This window comes from Desmodus rotundus, chromosome 4, assembly GCF_022682495.2.
Source record: "Desmodus rotundus isolate HL8 chromosome 4, HLdesRot8A.1, whole genome shotgun sequence".
NCBI classification, from domain to species: domain Eukaryota; kingdom Metazoa; phylum Chordata; class Mammalia; order Chiroptera; family Phyllostomidae; genus Desmodus; species Desmodus rotundus.
The window spans coordinates 173,804,277-173,827,183 of record NC_071390.1 but is presented as its reverse complement, the minus strand read 5'-3'; the positions used below and the strand labels follow the sequence as shown (position 1 = coordinate 173,827,183).

The following is a 22,907-nucleotide window of genomic DNA, read 5'->3' as shown; positions in this document are numbered from 1 at the left end:
AACAAAAGGTTTCCAGTGAGAATGAAGGGAAGGTTTTTTTCATATACTTTAAGGTTGAAGGTGATTATCATATCAAGGCAGGCAGCAGAGGAAAAGAAAAAATAACTCCAGTTTCCAGCACTGAAAATAGTTTTAGAAACTTTGAATACTTGAAAAATATTAAGGAGTTCTTCAAGAGAATATAGAACATCAAAAGAAAAATGAACCATAATGAAAGTACAATTCGTTATTTTACCTAAATAAAAAGGACACAGTGCTGGAAGACATTTGAAACAATTAAGTTAGCCTGGTCAATATTAAGCAAGCAAAGGAAAATACGTTAGGATTTTTAAAAAGTTAAAAATGAGTATGACTTTTGTTTTTTGCTTAGTAATTTCTGTTATTAAGAGCTTGGATGTTTACAACAGGATGGACTACTGTAACAAACACAACAAACTACAAGCTTCGTTTTGATATTAAAAAAAAAAACAGCACACTAAAAAGAATGAACTAATAAATTTATCACCTTTTGCAAGGTCCTATTGTTATTATGCTTACCTGAAAACCTAACTTAAATATAAAACTGTTTAACAGAGTAAGTTAAGAAAATCTTATTTAAAATAATAATAATAGCCCTGGCAGGTGTGGCTCAGTGGATTGAGTGCCAGCCTGTGAACCAAAGAGACACCAGTTCAATTCCCAGTCAGGGCACGTGCCTGGGTTGCCGGCCAGGTCCCCAGTAGGGGGTGTGCAAGAGGCAACCACATATTGGCTCTTGCACAATGTGAACCCCACTTGCTCCCTGCCTTCCCTCTCTAAATATCTAAATAAATTAAAAATAAATAAATAAAACCTCTTTTTAAAAAGTAGTAACAATGTAGCTGACAAATGGAATATAAATAGAAAGAACAATTCTGAATTTGTAACTAACACTTCCACATTCACAAATATTATGCTAAATTACTCCTTCAGCCAGATATATATATATATTATATATGTATAATAGAGGAATAAAAATGCCTTTTAGCCTTGATTGGTGTGGCTCAGTGGACTGAGTGCTGGACTGCGAAGCAAAGGGTTGCTGGTTTGATTCCCAGACAGGGCACATGCCTGGTTTGCAGGCTGGGTCAGAAGGGGTGCATGAGAGTCAACCATACATTAATGTTTCTCTTCCTCTCTCCCTCCCTTCCCCCCTCTCTAAAAATAAATAAATAAAATCTTTTCAAAAATGCCTTTTAGTTAGCCCTATTTATTCTACTATAACTTTATTCCCAAATGATTCTTCTTTCTGTGCTCTCCCATCTAAATGTGCACTGTTGCTATGAAATCTTAAAAAAAAAAAAATTCAAACATCCTATGAAGAATTTCTCTATAAAACTAGTAAGGGCAGCTAAGATGAAAAAGCAGATCTCAAGTTTAGTCTCAGATCCACTGGACTGAATAGACATATTACCACAGAAAGGCCTTAACCTCACAGCCTTAATTTTTCCCTTTCCAAACAAAGGAAAACAGCCTTCCCTTTGGCTCTCTTCAAGTGTTGAGTTTGGTAAAGCCTTTAAAACACAACATGGGTATTATGATTTAATTTTCTAGCATGGGTAAATTAAGTCTTTCCTAAGAGAAGACTTTTTTTAAAAGTCCATGCAAATTATTTTAATAGTTACTTCAAGTGAGTCCACCGCACAGTACAAAAAGCACGATCAGGAACTGATGGAAGGGCTGCACAAGACAGGCCAGCAACAGCCCACAAACAACCCCTGAGGTCTTTAAAATCCTGCCTTCTCTCCCTTCCTGATGCTCCTGACCTTCTTTATTTTTCTCCACAGCACTTGACACTATGTAACATAGTACACGTTTTGCCTGCATTTGTTACCTATCTATCCTCTCCAAATTTTGAGCTATCCAAGGCCAGAGATGCCACCCACCCATTTTGTTCACTATTAACCCCATACTCAGAAGGTACCTGCAAAAGGGATAAGCACATAACCAAATCTAACTGGAAGAGACCTCTTTCTTCCTTATATAGCACCTTCCAAACATTCAAAACCATACCAAAATACAGCATCTTCATTTATTTCATAAAAATAAACTTAATGCTGAAAGAATAATCTTTAAATTTATAACACTTACTTTCCACATGTTTAGTTCTTTTGCCAGACCAACAACTTACTATTTTTTAAATGGGTAAGTTATAAATTAAAATTTCCTATAGGTTCAGTTTTACCAAGTAGAAAATATCTTTTCATTTGTTTTTACTATTTCATCATCTTTTAGTAATTATTATCTGAATAACATCTAAGACAAACTTTATATGTTCCTCCTTCCCTTTCTGTACCTCTATAAAAACGCATTTTTCATTAGGTACTTACTGTAAGGATCATGCATTTTAAATTCTCACCCGTGAGAAATGAAGTCTTATTCACCCATGAGTTCTTCTGCAGTGCTAACAAATGGCTACATTTGCAAACAATTTTCATATAGATTACTTCCCAATTCTACAACCATGTGAGGCAAGTTGTATGACTTTTCACAAATGAATAAACGGACTCAACAGCTTCATAATCCTTTCCTCTGGGCAAAGATGACTCAAGAAATACTACTGAACTAACTGATCGAATGAGCACATTAGAAAAACACATTGTAAACTGCAAAGCATTACAATGAATGTACATATTTCAGTAAGAGAAGGCCACTATTATCTGATTTTTGAAGTATTTAAATATAAAAACATGGGAAACAAAGAGAACACATCTTAAATTTGCGGATTATTCCTTCAAATTTTAAAAAGTTGTAGGCTTAAAAACAACAGTTTATTTAGAAAACACAAAATACATAAATCTAAAACCTAAGTATTTCTTGTTTAATATATTAATTATTAAAGCGCCATGTAATAATTGTATTTCCAAACACAGCTTACCAGACTCATCTACATCAGCATCTTCGTCCCATTCCTGAAAAGCACGACTTTCATCTCTTCTATTTTTCACCCATTCCTCATCAGGTTCAGTGTCAAGTTCAGTTGCAGGGCCATTATACCAGTCACCTACTCGATAAATAAACAAGAACAAAATAAGATTACATTGGCTACCATTACAAAAATATAACCTATTTATAGTAAAAATCTCTGCACACACAAAATACTCAGTTATGGTTAAAAAAATTACACATAAATGAGAAAAAATTCAACTTCATTCATACTAAAAGAAAGATTAAAAACAATTTTCAATAATCTTACCGGCAATTTTAGAAATCACTGAAAACAACATAACTTTCCCCCCTACAATGGCTTCACACTGGCCTGGACCATATCCCCATTATGATGATAGCTAATAAACAAAAGGAAGCAAGACTTTCTGCTAAACAGTGAAATGTGTCAGCCACACAGTGTTCTGGGCTAGGGAATTCTTGGTTGTGAGGGCCTGTCCTAGGCATTGCAGGGCCTCTGCCTACTGAAGATCAGTATACATTCCCCCCAGAGGGGACAAACAAAAATGTCTCCACAGACATTTCAAAACGTCCCCTGGAGGGGGGTAAAACCAATTCTGAGTGAGACCCACTGGAAAAAAATACTATAAACAAATAAAAACCATTTTCACTGGAACTTTTAAAGTATATTAAAACAGAAAAAAAAGAAACTTATTAATATCCCCATTTGTATTGTTTGACTTTCATTATCCTGTACCTAATAGAAAAAATTATTCTACATAAAAGTAATAATTCTAATCATTTGGCTTATGTAAGTCTACCCACTACACCAAATGGCTTCACTCAAAAATGTTAAATATCTAAAAACAGCATATCTTAAAAGTACCACAAATTCATGTAAAAAGTAAAACTTTAAAAATCAGATTCATAATTTATGTGAGAAATATATATTTCCATGTCAAAGTGACAAATTATAGAAAACTAAGAATAACAATGTAAATGTTGAAATTAATACTCACCTAGAAATTATTTTAATTCAGTGACAAAAAAATATGCAATAGTAGATGCATTTATCCTGTGACCGGATTATATGCTCATGAAAATAAAATTTTCTATCATTGTTCACATGTAAAAAAGTAACTTACCACATGAAATTAACATAAAATTTTGATTTATTGAATGAGAGCTTACTAATCACACACAAAAAAACGCTAAGATAAGAATAGATTCAATTATTTTCCACCACTGCCAAAAGGGAGCCATGACTGTGCCTCATCTTCTTATTCCATATAATTGATTTTTTCTGTATTTTTTAAATACTTAAATAATCTATTCTTTAAAGCTGTTCTGACATCCTATTAATTTTACTTCTCACTTTTGGTTATGGAAAATCCCAAATGCAGTCAAAAGTAGGAAGAAATAGCAATTTAAAAGGTAGCATTATGAATACCCATGTACTTGTCACCTACCTTCAAAACAAGGATCTACATTTTGCCAATTATTTGGCATTCCTTCTCCAACTGTTTTTTTCCTGATCTGCACACATCACATAATTCACCCATAAATGTTTCTTTTAGCTTTGCTAACTTCTCAAAATGCATATAAAGAACACACACTATGAAATCTACACTTTCAGTCAACCTCTCAGTTTTCCTTCCCTGGCCTTGCCTATTAATGTGTCTATGAGTGTTCATCTTAAAAAAAAAAAAACAGACTGAAATATTTTTCAAACAAACTAGAAGTCCCATTTACCTACCTCTGGCCCAGTGAACAGGGTAAAGATGTTTCCAAAGCGATCCTGCCTTTGCCAGCTGAGCCCATTTGGTGCTTACTTGACTGCATCGACATAATTCTTGAGGATTAAGATAACTGAAAATTGCCAGCATTACCTCAGGAGGAAGATGGGTTATACCTGTGGATCGTTCTGACACTTCCGCTTCTGAAATAAAAAAGAGAACTTTAGCATTAAAGGCTGTAACAGCAAACGCAGTAAGAAATTAGTCACATTTCTATACATAAAATCCAGTGCCTGAAGTCCACTCCTTCCTGCTTGCAAGATGGGAAAAGGAAATAACATGGATTAGAGGTAACATGGGGATGTTAAACTTGTTAAGAATCTGTAGGGTTAAACTATCATGGCCCAAATCATACTTCATCAGTGAGAGCTACATAAACACAGAATCGACTTCCTCTTACAAAGGCGTCACAGAAAAAACAATACTCACTTTGTAGCATAAGCATCATTTGAAAAAGGAACCCAACAAGTTATACAGCTTTAAATCAACACGTGTGGAGTCAGCCAGATTATGAGATCTCCAAGGCATTTTTTAATGACACACACGAATCTCACAGCATTTTCCATTCATGCATTATGACTCCTGTCAGTATCTTCCCAGTGACCCCTCTTTTCACATTTCATGTAGGTCTGTGAAATCTGAATTCTTTAACCTATAGGTATCCTAACAACTCATACATATATGATTTATGACATATAATGTAACTATTTCTAAAGCTGGCATATATTTATCAGGAATGTTTTGTCAGCAACTACTATAGAAAGTAGTCATTGGATGTCTAATTTCCTATAATCTATTATTTCAGTAGCAATTTCTGGAAAAATGCAAATTAGGAATATAATAAAGAATACAAAATAAACAGATTCATTATTAAAGTACTATGAAGAATTTGAGGACTTTGTATATCTGATTTATCTTCACAAAATATAGAAATGCTATCATCAAATTACTTGAACCTAAACCTTTCTAGATGCAAATATTTTAAAAATATAATACAGCTATAATTTGCTTTGAAGGAATGGGAAAACTAAATGTAGTAAGTGTGATGCTTTTAAATCCCATGTTACACTACAATTAAACCAGACACAACAGGTCTTGGCTTGGTGTCTAAGGCCCAAGTTGAATTTCACAGTGAAGCACACACTTTATGGGTTTAATTAGAGCTTAACCTACAGAAACGTCTTTGTTTCAACATGCATCTCACCTACATTGTTAAATAAAAATAACAGAAAAGAACCAATTTCAAAAAGTTTAAGCTATTTTAACAGAAGTGCCATTGATATTTCCCATCTAGAAGAATCAAAGGAATTTTTACTAACCTAAGAATGCCATTTTCGTTAATGATGTTTTAAAAGGCAACGAAGAACAAAAATGAGGAAATAGTCTAAGAAAAAAAGCATATTTTATTTGCATTTCTCATTTGTTTTCTCAAAGCAACTGTGCAAAGAAAAACTACGTCCCTCACTGTCCCCCTCCAGTGTATTGCTGGATGTAATCTAAGAGAGTAACACGTGGGAAAGGACAGAGATAAAACTGTAAGCATAAATAATTCTGTAAACTGACAGAAAAAAATAACGAAAGACAAAAGCAGCCACCACGTTTAATGAACTCAAAAAAGCTGAACGGTACTGCAAAACTGCCCTGTATATGGTAGTTTTCAATAATTTGATAAGCTGAATATTATTCTTATTTTATGTATCTATAAATTCCTTTAATAAATACTGCATTACATGTGGTCCTAGTATATGAGTGTTAAATTATCAGATAATACTAAATTCTAAGTTAGAAACTGTCTTCAATTAAATTTATACTTGAAAATAAATGGCTTAAATCATTCCTCAAACAGAATCTATAGTTCATATCAACAAAGAAAAAATGGCCTTGAAACTAATAAATCATGTGCTATCTAAACATTTGAATCTCACCTTTGTCTGACTTTTCATCCACCGAATATTTAAAAAACTTTTGTCGCTCCTCAGCTTGATTCCACAGACTGAGACCTCTAAGGAGTTCTGCGGTATCCTTCTGAGAGCAATGCTGTGCAATCACTTTCTTTTTAATATCCTTCAGCTCTTCATAGGTAAAATATTCCATTAACATGGGCTGAAAAACCTAAATTAAACAAAACAATGAGGAAAGATGCTTACTTTGTTTTACTCTACACCTTTCAAATTATTAATGGTTAAAATGTAGTATTATGACCACCTATTTCAAAGAGATAAAAATTTTAGTTGTTATCACCGAGTTAGTTTACCCAAATATTAGAGAAGAATTACCACCAAAAGAGATCCTTCTCTCTTAATAATTCTCTGGCTAAGTCAATCCCTAAACACTTTCAAAGCATCATACCAGAAGGACTTCCTGTACAGAGCTTGTCAAACACTCTCAATCATTCTCTTACAGTTAGACAGTTAGGTCAGTTAACTGCCCTCTGCTACTGCAGTAACTGACCTCTACCCAACAGGAATGGTACCCAGCCTATAGGAACTACAAGTCAGAACTCTCCTGAGACTTTCAACAACTCAGTATTACCTAGGAGATCTCTTCTTCAAAATGCTTAATCCCAACTGCTAATTTATAGAATTAGAATCTTTAGAAGTGGAACTTTTTTTAAAAAAAGGTTCCACAGATAATTTTGATTCACATCTAAGGTTAACAAACACTGCTCTAATAAGTGGTTTCAGTGCTGGTTGATCATAACATTGATAACTTGGGAAGCCTTTAAAATATATTCATACCAGTATCTCCACCTGATTTAGCTGGTCTGGAAAGGGCTTAGAAGTGTTTTGTTCTGTTTTTTTAAATACCAGTCTGAGTGTAAGGTAAAGCTACAGATGAGAATCAGCATAATACTGATTAACAGCTGAACAAGAATCCAGTTCTTTGTAAATAAAACACTCTCTCTATTCCTTACCCTGATATTCATTCCACTTTATTTTTTTTTTAAGTGAGAGTAAGTTCATTAAAGCTTGGGACAGTAAGTCAACGGAAGGGCCCGTGGAGACAGGATTAGGGGTTAGCCCTGGACGAGCTGCCGTTGTCCACTGCTTCCTGGGAGCAGGTCTTGTTGGGAGCCTCAGAGCAAGAAGCAAAGTACACACCCGAGGAAAGGGGGACGCGGGTGTGCTCAAAGAAGAGTGTGCACATCCCACTTCAAGAATGAGAAAATATTTTACTTATCCATTCAGTGATACCCTCATACACATGCACTAGGCATAAGACTGGTAAGTTTAATACCACCATTTAATTACTAAAATCCACTTCTAAAAAAACACTAAAAATTCTTTAAACTTAGCATGGAAATACAGAAAGTTTAAAGAATCCTCCAAGGTTCTGAAAATGCATTAGGGTGGCATAAAAAGTTATTAACATTCAATATACTGCCATCTGCATAAGAAAATACTGAATAAATGAGTTAAATCATTTATTCAATTAAAAACAACAATCTGAGGTAAAAAAAATCATTCCAGTTTTTCCTTGGGTTTTTATTTCTTAAAATGAACTGGAGGTTTATCTTCCTATGCATTATTTTGAAGAATCAAAGACAAAATAACATTATTATTTATTTACTTCAAATTGTAAGCTAAAGTTTATTGAGAAAGTTACAGAGGTAGTAGAAATGAGCCAGCTGGGCTGCATAGGCTCAGGAAATAAGTCGCAGAGGAAGACGAAGGGCCCTAGGAGCTTAGGACAGAGAAAAGAAAAAGTAATGTGCTGGGCGGGGGGCGGGCTGCTGGAGGTGCAGGTGTGCTCAGAAAGAGTACCCAAAATAACATTTTTAAATTTAAACCAAAATCACAAGAAGGAAAAATTATGCTTACCTCCTCTTCCTCTTTCATGTGAGGAAGAAAATCTCTTGTAAAAGCCTCCAATCTCTCTTTCAGCTGTTTCTCATAATTCAACTGCTCATACTCATTCTAAAAACAAATAAAAAGTATTCTGAAAAGTTCTGCTTCATTAACTTACATTGTACCTGATCCTAGGAAGTCAGTTTAAAATGCAACATAAAACCTAAAAAAAAAAAGACAAATGCAAAGTGGTCTCTGTTGTACTCTCCTAAGTACAAAAGATGTCTTAAGGACGTCTGAACCTTGAATTCTTTTAGTAATGGGATCTATACTTCCTTTTTTAAGTTTTATAAAAAGTCTTAAAAGAAAAAGCAAGCCTTGGCTGGTGTGGCAGATTGAGTGCCGGCCTGTGAACCAAAGGGTCACCAGTTCAATTCCCAGTGAGGGCATGTGCCTGGGTTGGGGGCCAGGTCACCAGTAGGGGGTGTGCGAGAGGCAACCACACACTGATATTTCTCTCTCCCTCTCTCTCTTTCCTCTCCCCTCTCTCTAAAAATAAGTAATCTTTTTTTAAAAAGTAAAATCAAGTATTTGCTCAAAACACCTAATGATTTCTAGTATATATATTTACATAATTTCTGTGTGTCAGTTTTCTTAATATATCTCTGAGCAGTCCACAAGAGCCTACTGGACTCCATCGTTACAGAATTACTTCAGGGCAGTGATTTTCAACCGGTGTGCAACAGGTGTACCTGTGCGCTGCAAGAATTTTTAAAATGTGCAATACCTGACTATTCAGTCAGGGGCATTGACTTCCTTAGACTGTCAAATTAAAAAATGACAATAGCCAAAACAACAATAACTATCCAATTTGAAAGAATCAAAATTAGGCCTAATTTTTTGTCAGATCAACAAAAAATATATTTTTTGATGTGCTGCAGAATTTTAGTAATTAGTTTATGTGTGCCATGACAGGAAAGGGTTGAAAATCGTTGCTTCAAGGTCACCATTTGTCTTCATTGAGCAATTCAGAATACCTGTTGCAGGATCCTACAGAAGACCATATACATTTCTAACGGCAAAGTACCAACTTCTAAAGGCAAGGAGTTCACTACATCTCAAAGTAAACCACTCTAAGTGCAGACAACTGCCAAAAAGTTCTTCCTCATATGAAGTAAGATCGTATTTCCCTATAACTTACCCATCATTTCTGTATCAGACCTCTAAACTTAAAACATTTGGAAAATGTATAAAATAATGAACTTTAAAATGTGGGAATATTTTACCTCTGCTGAGTCCTCTGTAATCTTTTGCAACTGATTTATTTAACTGCTTCCTAATATTCTACCCAATGTCCTATTTTCTTAAAATTTTATACATTTTCCATAAGCACACCAAAGGGCTTCCATTTCCTCTTACATGCCAATGATTATCAAATTTTCTTTTCTAAACCAAAGTACTCTTCTGACCTTTTATGCCTCCTCCTATAATAATAAATGTCCACCTGAATTACACAAGCAGTTCAAATGCAACCTGTCCACACTGGCTCTTTGAATTCCCCATGCACCTTCTATATTCCCTAGAAACCAGGCTCAATCCTGTTCTTATTTCTCTTCTGTTGCCTTTCCTCCTCCTTTTATGCAATCAATACATCCTGTCAATTTTATTTGTCCTACAAAATTCTCAAGTCTGTTCCTCCCCTTTATCTCCACTAGTCACTACTTTAGTTCAGACCTAATCATTTTACAGAATAGGTAATACATACACATAATACAGAGTAAAAAGTAGATTTTAAGGGCAAAAGTAGGTTTATAGTTGTTCATGTGGAAAATAATAAAATAATAGTAATACAAGAATAAACTGTTTTATGTACTCACAACTATGAACCTACTTTTGCCCCACCTTATATAAAACTCAGTAAGTATAAAAGAATATTCAGTAAGAAGTAAAACTCCCATCACTACCCAGTACCCCAACCTACTACCCCATCTCCCACCTCCCCACCAAGTAGCTACTACGTATTCTTCCATAGACAATTACAGTAAGTTTTTATAAGTCTTTCTGCTTATGCCTTTTCTTTCGCTTCATGCCGTCCTCTTCCCTACTGCAGAATAGTCTCTCTAGATAGAACTAGAAAGTAGAACTAGATAGAACAATTCTCTAAGTGACAGATGTACAGTGATTTGACAGAGTGGCAACTTATGACTGTGCTTCACCAAACCAGCAGGGAGATAAAGACCAAATTTTAAATATCCTATAATTCATAAATACAGTCATAGAAAAATCTCTTTATCATTATCCTAAACTATATTCAAAACTAGCTTTATGCTAACAACTAAAAATTGTCCTGTTTCTCACCCTGGCCAGTTGAAAAAGCATCGTCTCAATATGCCATGGTTGCAGGGCTCAATCCAGTCAGGGCACATACAAGAATTGCCCAGTGAACATATCAGTAAGTGGAACAACAATGTTTCTCTCTCCCTCTCCCCTCTTCCTCTCTCTAAAATCAATCAATCAATCAATACTTTTAAAAAACTTTATCCTGTTTAACAAACACTGTGCCCTACAATATGGAGAAAGAAAATATAGTCAACATTTTAGTTAACATTTAATTTTAATAAATACAATTTATAAAATTAAAGTGTTTATTCATTCTATGTAACAATTTTACCTTTAGTCACCAGTAACTCTATTTATCTTTCAAGAGTTCAGCAAATATTGTAAGAAAGTAAAAAATCTTATGGTAATTAAAATTTCACTTCAAAAACAAGTTTAAGATTTCGAGTAGCATTCATTATAAAATATTATTTATATACAGTAATAAATGTAACTGACAGATTTTATCAAACCTGACTGAGTTCCACTAAGCCCTATTAACTAGATCCAACCTTGAGCTTTGTTCTTGGCACACTTAGTGCACTTTTAGCAAAAATCATCCTGACTCGATCTAATCTTCCAAAAAAATGCCCCAATTCTTGATCTAATCACCTCGATATCCATTCACCCCTGAGATCTTATCACCCTGGTCTGTCTTCAGGAAAAATTGTCAGTCTAGCAAGAACCTCCCTAACCTTGATGTTTCCTCTTAGTAATTCTCCTGCCCCCACCCTGCTCCTTAACTCTACATCCCCACTTGTCCCTGTTACAACATTCAGCCCTGAACCCCACTGTAGTAACCCCTTGAATAAATTCTTCCTTACCACCATAACAAGTGTCAAAATGTTTTTTTTCTTTAACATAGTATCATTTACTATAAAATGCTAACAAGTTTTGCCAACGACATACCAGAGGATGACACAGGTTGTGGCACTAAATACCCATTTTTACAACTCACCTTAACATTCTTCAGGCCCTTTTCAAAGAGGCTAAGCATCTCAGAGAGTTTATTGTCAGAATGTACATTATAAATGGTCTGACTGCGTTGCTGAAGCAAACCAATAATGTATTCATTTTCAATCTGCTCATGCATTTTGAACTCCTTAAAAGTAGCATACAGAGACTGCAGAAGAGCACGGAAATCATTGTTGTTGGAAAAGTTGGTTTTAGAAAGCTGAATAAAAATTTAAAAAGAAAGACAAAGTAAGTACATGTAAATATTCACCAATAAAAAAATTTTAATGCATTCCTATTTAGTTTGTACATAGCCAAATATCTCTCATACTATACTTGGTTAAAGTATTTGGTTAAATTTAAGTTTTCTTTAAATAAAAGGGATTGGACTAGATTCCCTCCAAATCAAAAATTCCATTAGCCTATACATATGCTAAACAGCATACTCCAAGTTATATGTAAACATTAAAATAGTTGTGAAAAGCACAGCACAGGGAATATATTCAATAATAGTGTAAAAACAATGTAAAAAAATAGCTGCTAGAAAGGGTTTTGTTTAAAATGTTCTTCATGCTATTATACTACTTTTACAATTTAAACAATTCAAAAATATTCTATTATAGTTGTTTAAACTTTAATATCAAGATGAGTCTGCTCTGTTCAGAAAATAATTATAAAATATTGAGCTATTAGAACATTATTAACTTTAGAGGAACTAATTTTTTAACAGAAAACTGGGATAAACACTTAGCAGCTTTTATTAGAAATCGCGTACTTTTCTGAAGTGGAGGCACTACAATAGTACAGTGTAGAAACCTAGGACACAAGAAGGTATGCACTTGAAGGAAAGAAACAAACCAATGAAAACATAAAGAAATACAAATTGTCATTTTTAAATTCTACTATTCAACAAGAGAAAATGACTTCTGACATAATTTCAATTTTTTACATTTAAATGGCATATTAAGTTCTCATGTTCAAGGCATACATATTATCAACTTGATTCAAGTTAAAGTTCAAATATTCAAACCCTGCACTGCCTCCATTGCCATATTAAATCTGCCTTCAATTATATCAATTCCAGTTTCAAAATTCATTTTAAAGAGGAAAACCTGATTAGGTTAGAAACAACAGAGAGTAAACGGAGGGGAAGAAGCTACTAACACCGAATTTCCTAGACTGGCTTTGTAAAGTCTGATCTAGCATCCCTAAAGTGGAGCACAGTTCACGCTGTCTTGATTGCCTGTTCTCAGCAGGAACAGTAGGCTCTTAACAAAGCATCAGAGAGATTACTAAAGCAAAGCTATTCCACTATACACTATACACAACAGAATTAATTTAGTTTCTGTAAAAGGCCATATGGATTAGGTAGTAAGAGTCATTTATAGAAAACCAGACCTATGGTCAGATTCTCTAAGATCAAATCCCAGCTCTACCATTTATTTAACTGTGTAACCATAAATAAGTTAATTTTCCCCCTCCATGTCTTAGTGCCTAGTTGGTGTTAAATGGGAATAATAACACCACCTGTACTTCACATGGTACGTGTGAGATTAAAATGAATTAGTGCTTAATAACTGCTAGCTATCATTTTGAAAATTAATCATTCCGTTTTATAAACTCATGCATTTTTTTACTCTATTCAGATATTTAATGAGCAGCCATCATAAGCCATGCAATGTTTCTAATACTTGAGATACATCAGGTAACAAAAATGACTTCTTAGCCTTTATAGAGCTTACATTCTATTATTTAAGTGAAGGGAAATAAGACAATGAATAGTAACCACAATAAATAAGTAAATTATCTAGAACAGAGGCTGTAACTTTTTGGGGGGGGCCAGACAGTAAATAAGTTGTTGCACAAAAGTAGTCATACAAATGAATGTGTCTGTATTCCAAACGAACTTTACTTATGAACACTGAAATTTGATTTTCACATAATTTTCACATCCTAAAATACTGGATTGGCCAAAAAGTCCATTTAGATTTTTCTATAAGAGATACATTTTTCATTTTTACCAATAACTTTATTGATTTAGATATTTTGAGTATGTCAGCTGTCTCCTGCTATTGTATTCTAGTAGGTAGAAGCCAGGGGTGCTACTAAACATCTTTCAATGTGTAAGACAGCCCCACAACAAAGAATTTTTGTTTAGAATGTCAATAGTACCAAGGAACTCCACAAACCACTCTTGACACATTCGATCAGTCACGGCACCTTCTCTATACACTGCACAAATCTTTTTTCCCATTTCAGTTGAGTTTTTACCTTTCTTGAAATAATAAAGTATAATATGCCAAAAATGTTGCATATTTTCTTCCATTTTCAATATTAAAATGGCTGCACAAAAATTCACCAATTTTATTAAGTTTTTTAAAAATGCACACCGATATGACAGCTGTCACAATATCATCTAACAAAACTGTTTCAAATGAAGTTAAAGAGAACTAAGCACTACTACTAGAGCCATCATACGAAAAAACTAAATGAACTCTTTGGCCAACCCAGTATCATTCTTGTAATTTTTTCAAACTTTAGCTCCTAAATCATACAAAACACCACAGAATGATTTGATTAAACCAATGTAGTTTTTTTTTATTTTAATGTAGATTTTTATTGTGGCAAGAAATGCCACATAATATCACAATAAAATTCACTAGTATTTAATTTCAGCAAATACTATCATGTGTCACTTTATTCTTTAAAAAATTAAAAATCAGCACAGATAAGAGATAAATCAAAAGAAAGCATTAATAATGGCTATATTTAAAAAAAAAAAAAAAACAAAAGCATGGCAAAAAAGTAAAAAATGTCCAAGGCCCTGGCCAGGTAGCTCCCTTGGCTAGAGCACTGTCCTGATAAGTCAAGGTTGCAGGTTCAATTCCAGGTCAGGGCACATACAAGATTCAACCAATGAATGCATAAGTAAGTAGAACAACAAATGGACGTCTGTCTCTCTCCCTCACCCCATCCCTTCCTGTCTCTCTAAACACAATAAATATATTGTTTTAAAAAATGACCTCACAGGAGTTAAGGACAACAACATCTTAAAAGACATGCAGAAAATTCTGCATACATTCTCATTGGACTATTAGAAAATCTTTCAGATTTAATGACCAGCTAAGGTAAAGCCTGGGTTTGTGATACAGACTGAAAAACTGAATCAGATATATACAAGGACTCTATGTTATATGTAGAGTCAATCCAGCACGGTGGTTACTCTGTAGCCAGAATGCTTAGGTGTGAATCTATCTCTGCCAGCAAAAGCCATTAAAGTGCTCTGTACCTCGGTGTCTTCATCTGTAAAATAAGGCTAATAATATTAAACTACCACATAGGATTCCTGTGAAACTAATAATACATTTGAGGAACACAGAATATAACATAAAAGCCTTACTTGGGCTTTTCATTTATGGGCATAGGGCCCACAACCCAGGCATGTGCCCTGACTGGGAATCAAACCAGCAACTGAATTTCACTTTGTGGGATGATGCTCAACCAACTTAGCTACACTGGTTAGGGCAAGCAACTGTTTTTAACCTAATACTAAAGTCAGTAAATTTAGCAATTAAAAAAATAAGCACAGCATATACAATTTAACTTTTTAAACTCTGTTTATACGAATTTTTTAAAAATTCTGTCTCTGCAGTTATTCAAACATATAGACTTGATTGAGAAAAAAATAAACCTATACACTAATAACATCTGGGACATACTGAGGCCTATGATGTGCTCAGTATTATACAGTACTAAGTATTTTTAGGTATTATTCTTACAACAATCCTAGAAAGTAGGTATTATAATTCGTATTTTACAGGTGAAAAAACTGGAGACTCAGAGAAAATAACTTACCCAAAATCAGACAAGCAGTAGACAAGAAAACAGATCAAATCACTATGGCTCTATCAGAGGTGTCCAACCTGGGCCCTCCGGCTGCACACAGCCCAAGATGGCTATGAATACGGCCCAACACAAAATCGTAAATTTACTTAAAACATGAGGGTTTTTTTGTGATTACATGTCACAATGTATTTAATGTGTGGCCCAAGACAACTCTTTTTCTTCCAGTGTGGCCCAGAGATGCCAGAAGGTTGGACACCCCTGCAACCTATGTTCTTTCCACAAGATACAATGTTAGTCCCAATCATAAAACTATCTTTTCAGATCCAACAAAGTAAATTGTCAAAAAGAATGTCAGCTCTAAAGCAATAGTTCTCCCAAGGCAGTCTATTTGCACCCCCCACCCCCACCCCGCGACCGTGCAAGGTCTGGGGACATTTTTGGACGTCACTACTGCAGAAGTGCTACTGACATCTAGTGGGTGAAAGTCAGGGATCTGGCTAAAGGTCCCGCAAATGCACAGGACAGCACCCACAACAAAGACTCACCTGGCCCAATGTCAGTACAGCTGCAACTGAGAAATGCTGCTCTAATGAAGCATTTTTCAAAAGTGTTTAACTATGACCATTTGTTAGTATGAAATACAGTGCAATCTAGACACACACATATATCACAAACATTTTGAATAAATTTCCGCAAACAGTATTTTCTTCTCTAACCTGGATGTTGTTTTTTAATGCTGTTTCTGACCCACAAATGTCAGACCCACCAAGATTAAAATTCTGACCCACTGATTTAATGTCCCACAAATGGATCATAGGACATACATTGAAAAACAATGTTCTAAGGTAGAATATTAAAGTTCCTAAGTGACCTATAAACTTGTATAATCTGATGCCTAGCAAATTCAATGAAAAAAAAAAAACCTATGTAAAACAAAATACACATAACCAAACAAATGTAACAACCAATAACGTGGTAGCTCCCCTATTTTGAAAATGCATAGCTAACTTTCTGTCTCAGACACTTTACAACCTAAAATCTTACAGTATGGCTTCAAACAAACTAATTTGAAAAGTTGTGTGTCACTTAAGTACTAGATAATAAATTCAAAAACAGATATGAAAATAGAATAACAAAACCCAATCACTATCATTACCCCAAATAAGTCTTTACTTTTTGTCTACTCAGCCAGACAATGCTTTTATTTAATCAAAGATGACTTTACACTTAATGAAGGAAACCAACTATCTCTGGTCAAACTAACTCTACGTATAAGAAACCCTGTGATCTACAGGAAGATGTTTTGCATAAAATCATATAGCTAGTAATAAGCAGCAGAACCCATAAGGTAATACAAAAAACATGGGCTTCAGAAAGGGGAAAATCCAAAGATTAAAATTCAGGCTCCCCTAATTACTAGTTGAGTAAGTTGGGTAAATTACTTAACCACTAAGTCTGTTTCTTCATCTTTAAATGAGGGATGATACTTGTCTCACAGGGCTCTTGTGAGAATTTAAAGTAATAACATAAGCATGAAGTAAGAACTCATTAAATTCCCTTTTCCTTCCTCTCCCAGCTGTCAATTCAACATTCTCTCAAATACACCAATCTTCTCAATGCCAATAAGCAACCGTTTTTACAGGTATGCCAAGAAGTAGAAAAACAAAGAAAACTAAATAAATTCTTCATAAAGCTGTATTTGTTCAATTTTCAAAAAGTAACTTGTTTTGCCCTGGCCAGGTGCTCAGCTGGTTGGAGCATCGACCAGAGGAATGCGGGTTGGACCCCTGGTCAGGGCGCATGCCTGGGTTGTGGGTTCAATCTCTGGTCAAGGCGCATATAGGAGGCAACCGATATTTCTCTCTCACATGGAAGTTGCTCTCTGTCCCTTCCTCTCTCCCTTCTTCTCTATAAAAGCAATGAAATAATGTCCTCAGGTGAGGATTAAAAAAAAAAACAAAAAAAACTAGTTCTCATTTTGTAAAGTTTTACTATAGACTGTGTGGGTTGGATATACCTGGCCTATGCAACCAAAAGATAGTGAAGGCAAAACGTGGGGTAGTAAGTGAATAAAAATAAATAGTACTTTAAGACTATTTAGCCACGCCCTAACCAATGAGACTCAATTGGTTGGGTGTCATCCCCCAAAGCAAAAGGTCAGCAATTCAATTCCCAGTCAGGACATATGCCTGAGTGGGTTCTGTTCCCGTGGGGCACGTGTGAGAGGCAACCCATCGATGTTTCTCTCCCTCTGTCTTTATCCCTTCTCCTCTCTCAAATAAATAAATAAAAATTTTAAAGAAGAAAGACTATTCAGCTATTATAAAACACTTATTTTTCCACACTGGCTCCCAAAGAGTGTCCTAGGAGAGAGTTCCATTAGATATTAGTATTAAGAAGAAATCCAGATATAGAACTCTTATGCAGTTTTTTTCCCCCTAAATCACCTTGGTTCACAGGTCAGAATATTGGACTATTAACCTTCTTGATGAATATATACAGCAACCTCATTACCTACATACAATTAGTTCAGAATTAGTGATTTTTACTTATGCTATGTCATACTGAAAATGCTTTCTAGTTACTGCAAGAGGAACAATTAACTACTAAAAAGAATCTTACTTGGCTCACATATTGTCTTTTCAAATGGCATTGTATTTTCAAAATTTGTTCTAGTGTTCTCAATCACCAAGTAATGACACAAAATTAACTTTTTCAAAATTTTGTGTATCCTTAAAATTTGTTATTCTTAATTATTTTAGTAGAGTATCAGGCATTTGGAAATCCAATGAAAGCCACGAACCTCCTAGGAAAACGTACACATGCACGAAAATTTCAACGACAATTTCAGGCGATCCCCAGACTACCTCTCCCCGAATCATTTTAAAATGGAGAGAATAATTCAGATTCCATTAGTTCTCACTAACTTTCCCTTTTTGATTTTTTTGAGAAAGTAAAAAACCTCACTTTTTTTCCTGTGCTGCAAATAAAGGACATTGTCAGAGTTAAGTTCAAAAGCCAGAGGAGCTAAACAACATTACATTAAGCTAACTCAAAAATTCAGGGTTTCTCAGCTTAACTAACAGGTTACCCATTCTTGATGCGTCTACCCTTGGCTGCACACTGCCATCACCCAGGAGCTTTAAATTAAACAATCCTGCGCCCCTGAATGATGCGGAAACCTTCTGAGAAATTTACCCTTAAGTGACTTCGTTGCTGTGTGAACATCACCGAGGGCACTCACACATTTAGATACCGCCGAAGTGCAGCCTACTGCGCACCGAGGCTGCGTGGTACAGCCTGCTGCTTCCAGCCTGCAAGCCTGGACACCATGTTGCTGTACAAAAGGTTAATTCAAGCACAAGAGAAAACAACGCAATCAAGAGAAACACGGCAGGACACGACATACTGTCTTACAGTGAACTTTTCTTGTAAGTACACTCCAAAATAACGACTAATAGTATAGTACAGTAAATACACAAGCGACGAACAGACTCGTTTATCATCATCACGTACTGCGTACTGCACGGAACTGTGCGTGTTATACTTTCACTCCACCGGCAAGGGAGTGGGTGTGTTCACGCCAGCATCACCGCAAACAAGGGCTACAGGGTCACTAGGCCACAGGAATTTTTCAGTGCCATGATAATCTCCGGGGACCGAGGTCACACGTGCGGTTCCTCCGAGGCAGAGAAGTCCTTCCGGTCGCACGACTGTACTCGACGCCTGGGTCCCACCCTCAGAGATCCTGATTTTAGCGCTTTAGGCAACAGGATTTACAACAGCTTTTGGGGCGATTTTTACGAGCAACCCACGCTGAGGAGTGCTGTCCTGGAATACCTTGGTGTTTCCACCTATATCTAAATCAGCAATTTTTTAAATTTTCAAAAGGAAAGGAGGAAAAGGATGGCTGCGGGTGCACTTTCAATCGCTGGTTTTGAGCGTGGCCTAGCAAGGAACCCGCCACGCATCGTCCAACCATTCCCTGGGCAAGGAGAACCCCGCTTCTCTCTTCGCAGTGGTTCTGCTGGATGCTACGTAATTTCTGAAAATTCACAGAAGTTCTTTGCTGTGCTTTGACAGTAATTGTTTAAATGTATTTTTTCATTTGGTTCATTTCTACCCGGAAACAGAACTGCCCAGGGTTTTCAGAACATCCCCAACATAAATGGACAAAAACGTGAACTCTTACTATTGTTTTTAAAGTCATCAGCAGAAGGCCCTGAACCATCTCCACGAAAATGCTTGTTCAGCATATGCTGCACCAATTAAGAGTTCAAAAAGGTCCTCACGGTTGAAGCAACTTTTCCCGAGGCTCCTTTAATTGGAGCCCACGCAGAGAATTCCAACAGAGAATAGCTATCTTAGAATACAATCTACAAGGCGTCAATGCTCAGGACAAAAAAAGTTGCAAGGAAAAAAAAAACACAAAAAACACAAACGAAGAGGGCAGGTTCGCTAGTTCCTACGCCAAGAAACCTGGTTTTTCTCCCAAATCAAACCAGGGAAAAGCTGGGGCTTACAATAAACTGGGGGCACTTGGGAGATGCTTCCCGTTGAGGCAGGAAGCAAGCTCGAGCTTCAGAAGATGGATGGATGGGTTTTTGCAAAGAATTCGGGGGCCCCCAAACCGGCCGGGCGGAGGACAGTGGGGCGGGGACGACCGCGAAAACCGCCAGCCCCCAGTGGATGGGAAGCCCACCGCCGGTGGCGAACCCGACTCCCCGAAGGTCGGTGGGATACGAAGGCGCCCCTCTCCGAGAGGGCGCACGAGCGGGAGGCCCACCGCGGTAGCGGGAAGCCGGCCCCCGGCCGGGAGGGCCCCGCCGCCAACCCCCAACCCCCGGGGCACGTCGGGGGCCGCGGAGCGGGCGGGGGCGCGGGCTCCCGGGGAAGATGTGGGGCAGCGAGCACGGCGCTGACAGCTACGCAGGCGGCGCTCGGCGCGGTGCGGCGCGGCCCCGGGAGCTGCGGGCGCGGCGCAGGCCAGGCCGCCCGGGGAACCGGTCCGCATCTCCGCTCTGCCTGCGCCGCCCAGAGCAAGAGGCCCCGCACGCCGTTACCTTGTCGCAGTACAGCCCCACCAGCTGCTTCATCCGCCAGTGCGGGGCGGTGAACACGTCCACTTCTTCGGGAAAAGGCGCCATCGCCGCTGCCTCAGCGTCTGCCTCAGCAGCCGCGGCCGCCGCCTCTCCATAGACACCCTCGCCGCCGGGCAGAGGCGGCGCGCCCCCCTGCGCATGCGCCCGCCCCGTCGGCGCGCGCTGCCGGGCTGCCGGGCCAGTGGGGACGCGGGGGCGCGCGGGCCGCCGCCATGCGGTCGCCCTGACCCACGTGACCGGGTGTGCGGCGGTGGCCCGAGCTTCCACCTCCCGCCTCCTCTGTTTTCGTTCCTTACCCTCTTCGTGTGTCGCAGAAAGAAACCAACTCTTCCTGTTTGATTTGCAACGTAAAACTAGACTGAGTGTCGTTTTAGAGGCACTCTCGGCGCTTCTCTCGTTGCAGATACGCCCACCAGACCTTGAGGCCAAAGCAGCGAGCACAATGGTCGCGGTCGTGCGGGGAACTCTCTGCCTGGGCGCCTTGGGCCCTGACGCCCAGTGTACCAGGGCGACTGTGCCCTGTGTGGCTCAGGCCCTTCTGAGCAGCCCTTTGCCTCCCTGTGATACCTGGGTGTCCGACTCAACCACAAGCCCCAGTGATTGGTGAACCCAGGACTGAGGGCTCCCAGAGCTTGCCACCCACGGCGGAAGGGTGACATGTGACCAGGCGGACACTGGCGGCCCCAGCAGGCAGCTCAGTTCAGGCGCCTGGATCAGGGCCTGGGGCTGGAGCGGAGACCAAGGACCTGGGTGGGCACCTCCTTACATCTCCTCTGGGGCTGGAGGGAAGGGCCATGGAAATCTGGAGAATTCCAAGGAAGGAAAAAGTTCTGGGCGTCAAGGAGGCAGGAAGGCACCTCGAGCACTGGAATGGCTGGTCAGGGATAGCAGAAAGGCCTTGGGTGGGGGTGGGGGGGACTGGCGACAAATCACAGGAGGTTAGTGCAGTTGAGAACCTTGCTACATATCCCCCCATTTTAAGCATCTGCTCAGAATGAAAGGAGACTTAAGGACATCACTGCCCAGAGAAGTGTCTCTCCTCCACAGGTCACCTGGGCCCTGCCCCAGCCCGCGGGGAGACCGGGAGCGCTGTTATGGGTACCATTCATTCTGATCACCCATCCACTGGTGGGCTGGAGGACTAAGGAACACAAAGAAATGGGAGAAAACAGGGAAGCCCGAGAACCAGGGTAGGGTTAGATGAGAGGAAAGAGTGAAGAAATAAGATGGAGTCGCTATAATGAAGCTGCTGGCTTACGAAAATCAAGTGGGCTGAGGCAGGAAACGTCTTGGACCAATCCAGGGAGTAGGAATGCAAGAGGGATTCTTCTCAAGAATGTACTTTCTACTACAAAAACTCAGAGCTCCACGTTTTTTAATTCTTAGGAACACTCTGGGTCTTGCCTAGTTGTGTGTCCAGTTTACAAACCCTGAGACTTGAATAAATCTCTGCTATTTATTTCTGGCCGGAGCCTCCTGACCATTTGCCCCCAGTTGACAATGGCCATAAACTCCAGGAGGGCAAGAAGCAGGTATGTTCTCCACCTCTTCTGTGCCCAGGATCGATCACAGTTTCATGACATCGTACGGGTTTGATCAGTATTCTGGTTTTGCCAGATTCCGCTGGTGTGACCTTCAGTAAGCTCCACGACTTCTCTGGACCTCAGTTTCCTCATATGTAAAATGGGGGTAACACTGCTATGGACCACCTCTGAAGAGGGCCCTCTCCATGCTGGCACCCTGATCTTGGCCTTTCAACATCCAGGACCCTGAGTAATAAGTTTCAGCTGTTCATAAACTCCCCAGTCAATGGTATTTTTGTTATAGTGGTCTGAGCTAAGAGAACTCCCTAACACGTCGGGTGGTTGTGAGGGTTAAAGAGAGCGCTATGTTTGAACTGCTCCTAATAGTACCTGGGACATCCACGTACTGTCTGTAGGCTGTGATTAGTGAATGCAACAACTCCCAGGGGCTGGTGTTGCAAGTTGAGTCCTGAGGGCATTCTGGTAGTTGTCTGGGGCCCCACAAATTAGCAGATGAATAATCTGGCCATTTGCATCCAGGTTTGACAATACCCTTCCAGGCACCGTGTTAGTTATGTGAGGTGCATAGGTGGTGATTTATATACAGTGTGTCCTAAG

General features: G+C 38.3%; 1 protein-coding gene across 1 annotated transcript in view; it reads right to left on the bottom strand.

Moving 5' to 3' along the window:
- The window catches only part of FBXL5 (F-box and leucine rich repeat protein 5), a 33,936-nt gene extending 13,022 nt beyond the window's left edge, over positions 1-20,914 (bottom strand). Inside the window, exons 1-6 of the mRNA XM_053923532.2 lie at positions 20,728-20,914; positions 11,823-12,038; positions 8,522-8,617; positions 6,626-6,812; positions 4,661-4,843; positions 2,897-3,022 (exon numbers count right to left, since the gene is read on the bottom strand). Coding sequence (XP_053779507.1) covers positions 2,897-3,022; positions 4,661-4,843; positions 6,626-6,812; positions 8,522-8,617; positions 11,823-12,038; positions 20,728-20,811 — 892 coding nt within the window. The 5' untranslated portion in view covers positions 20,812-20,914. The remainder of the gene's footprint in view (positions 1-2,896; positions 3,023-4,660; positions 4,844-6,625; positions 6,813-8,521; positions 8,618-11,822; positions 12,039-20,727) is intronic.
- Between the last annotated feature and the right edge of the window lie 1,993 nt (positions 20,915-22,907).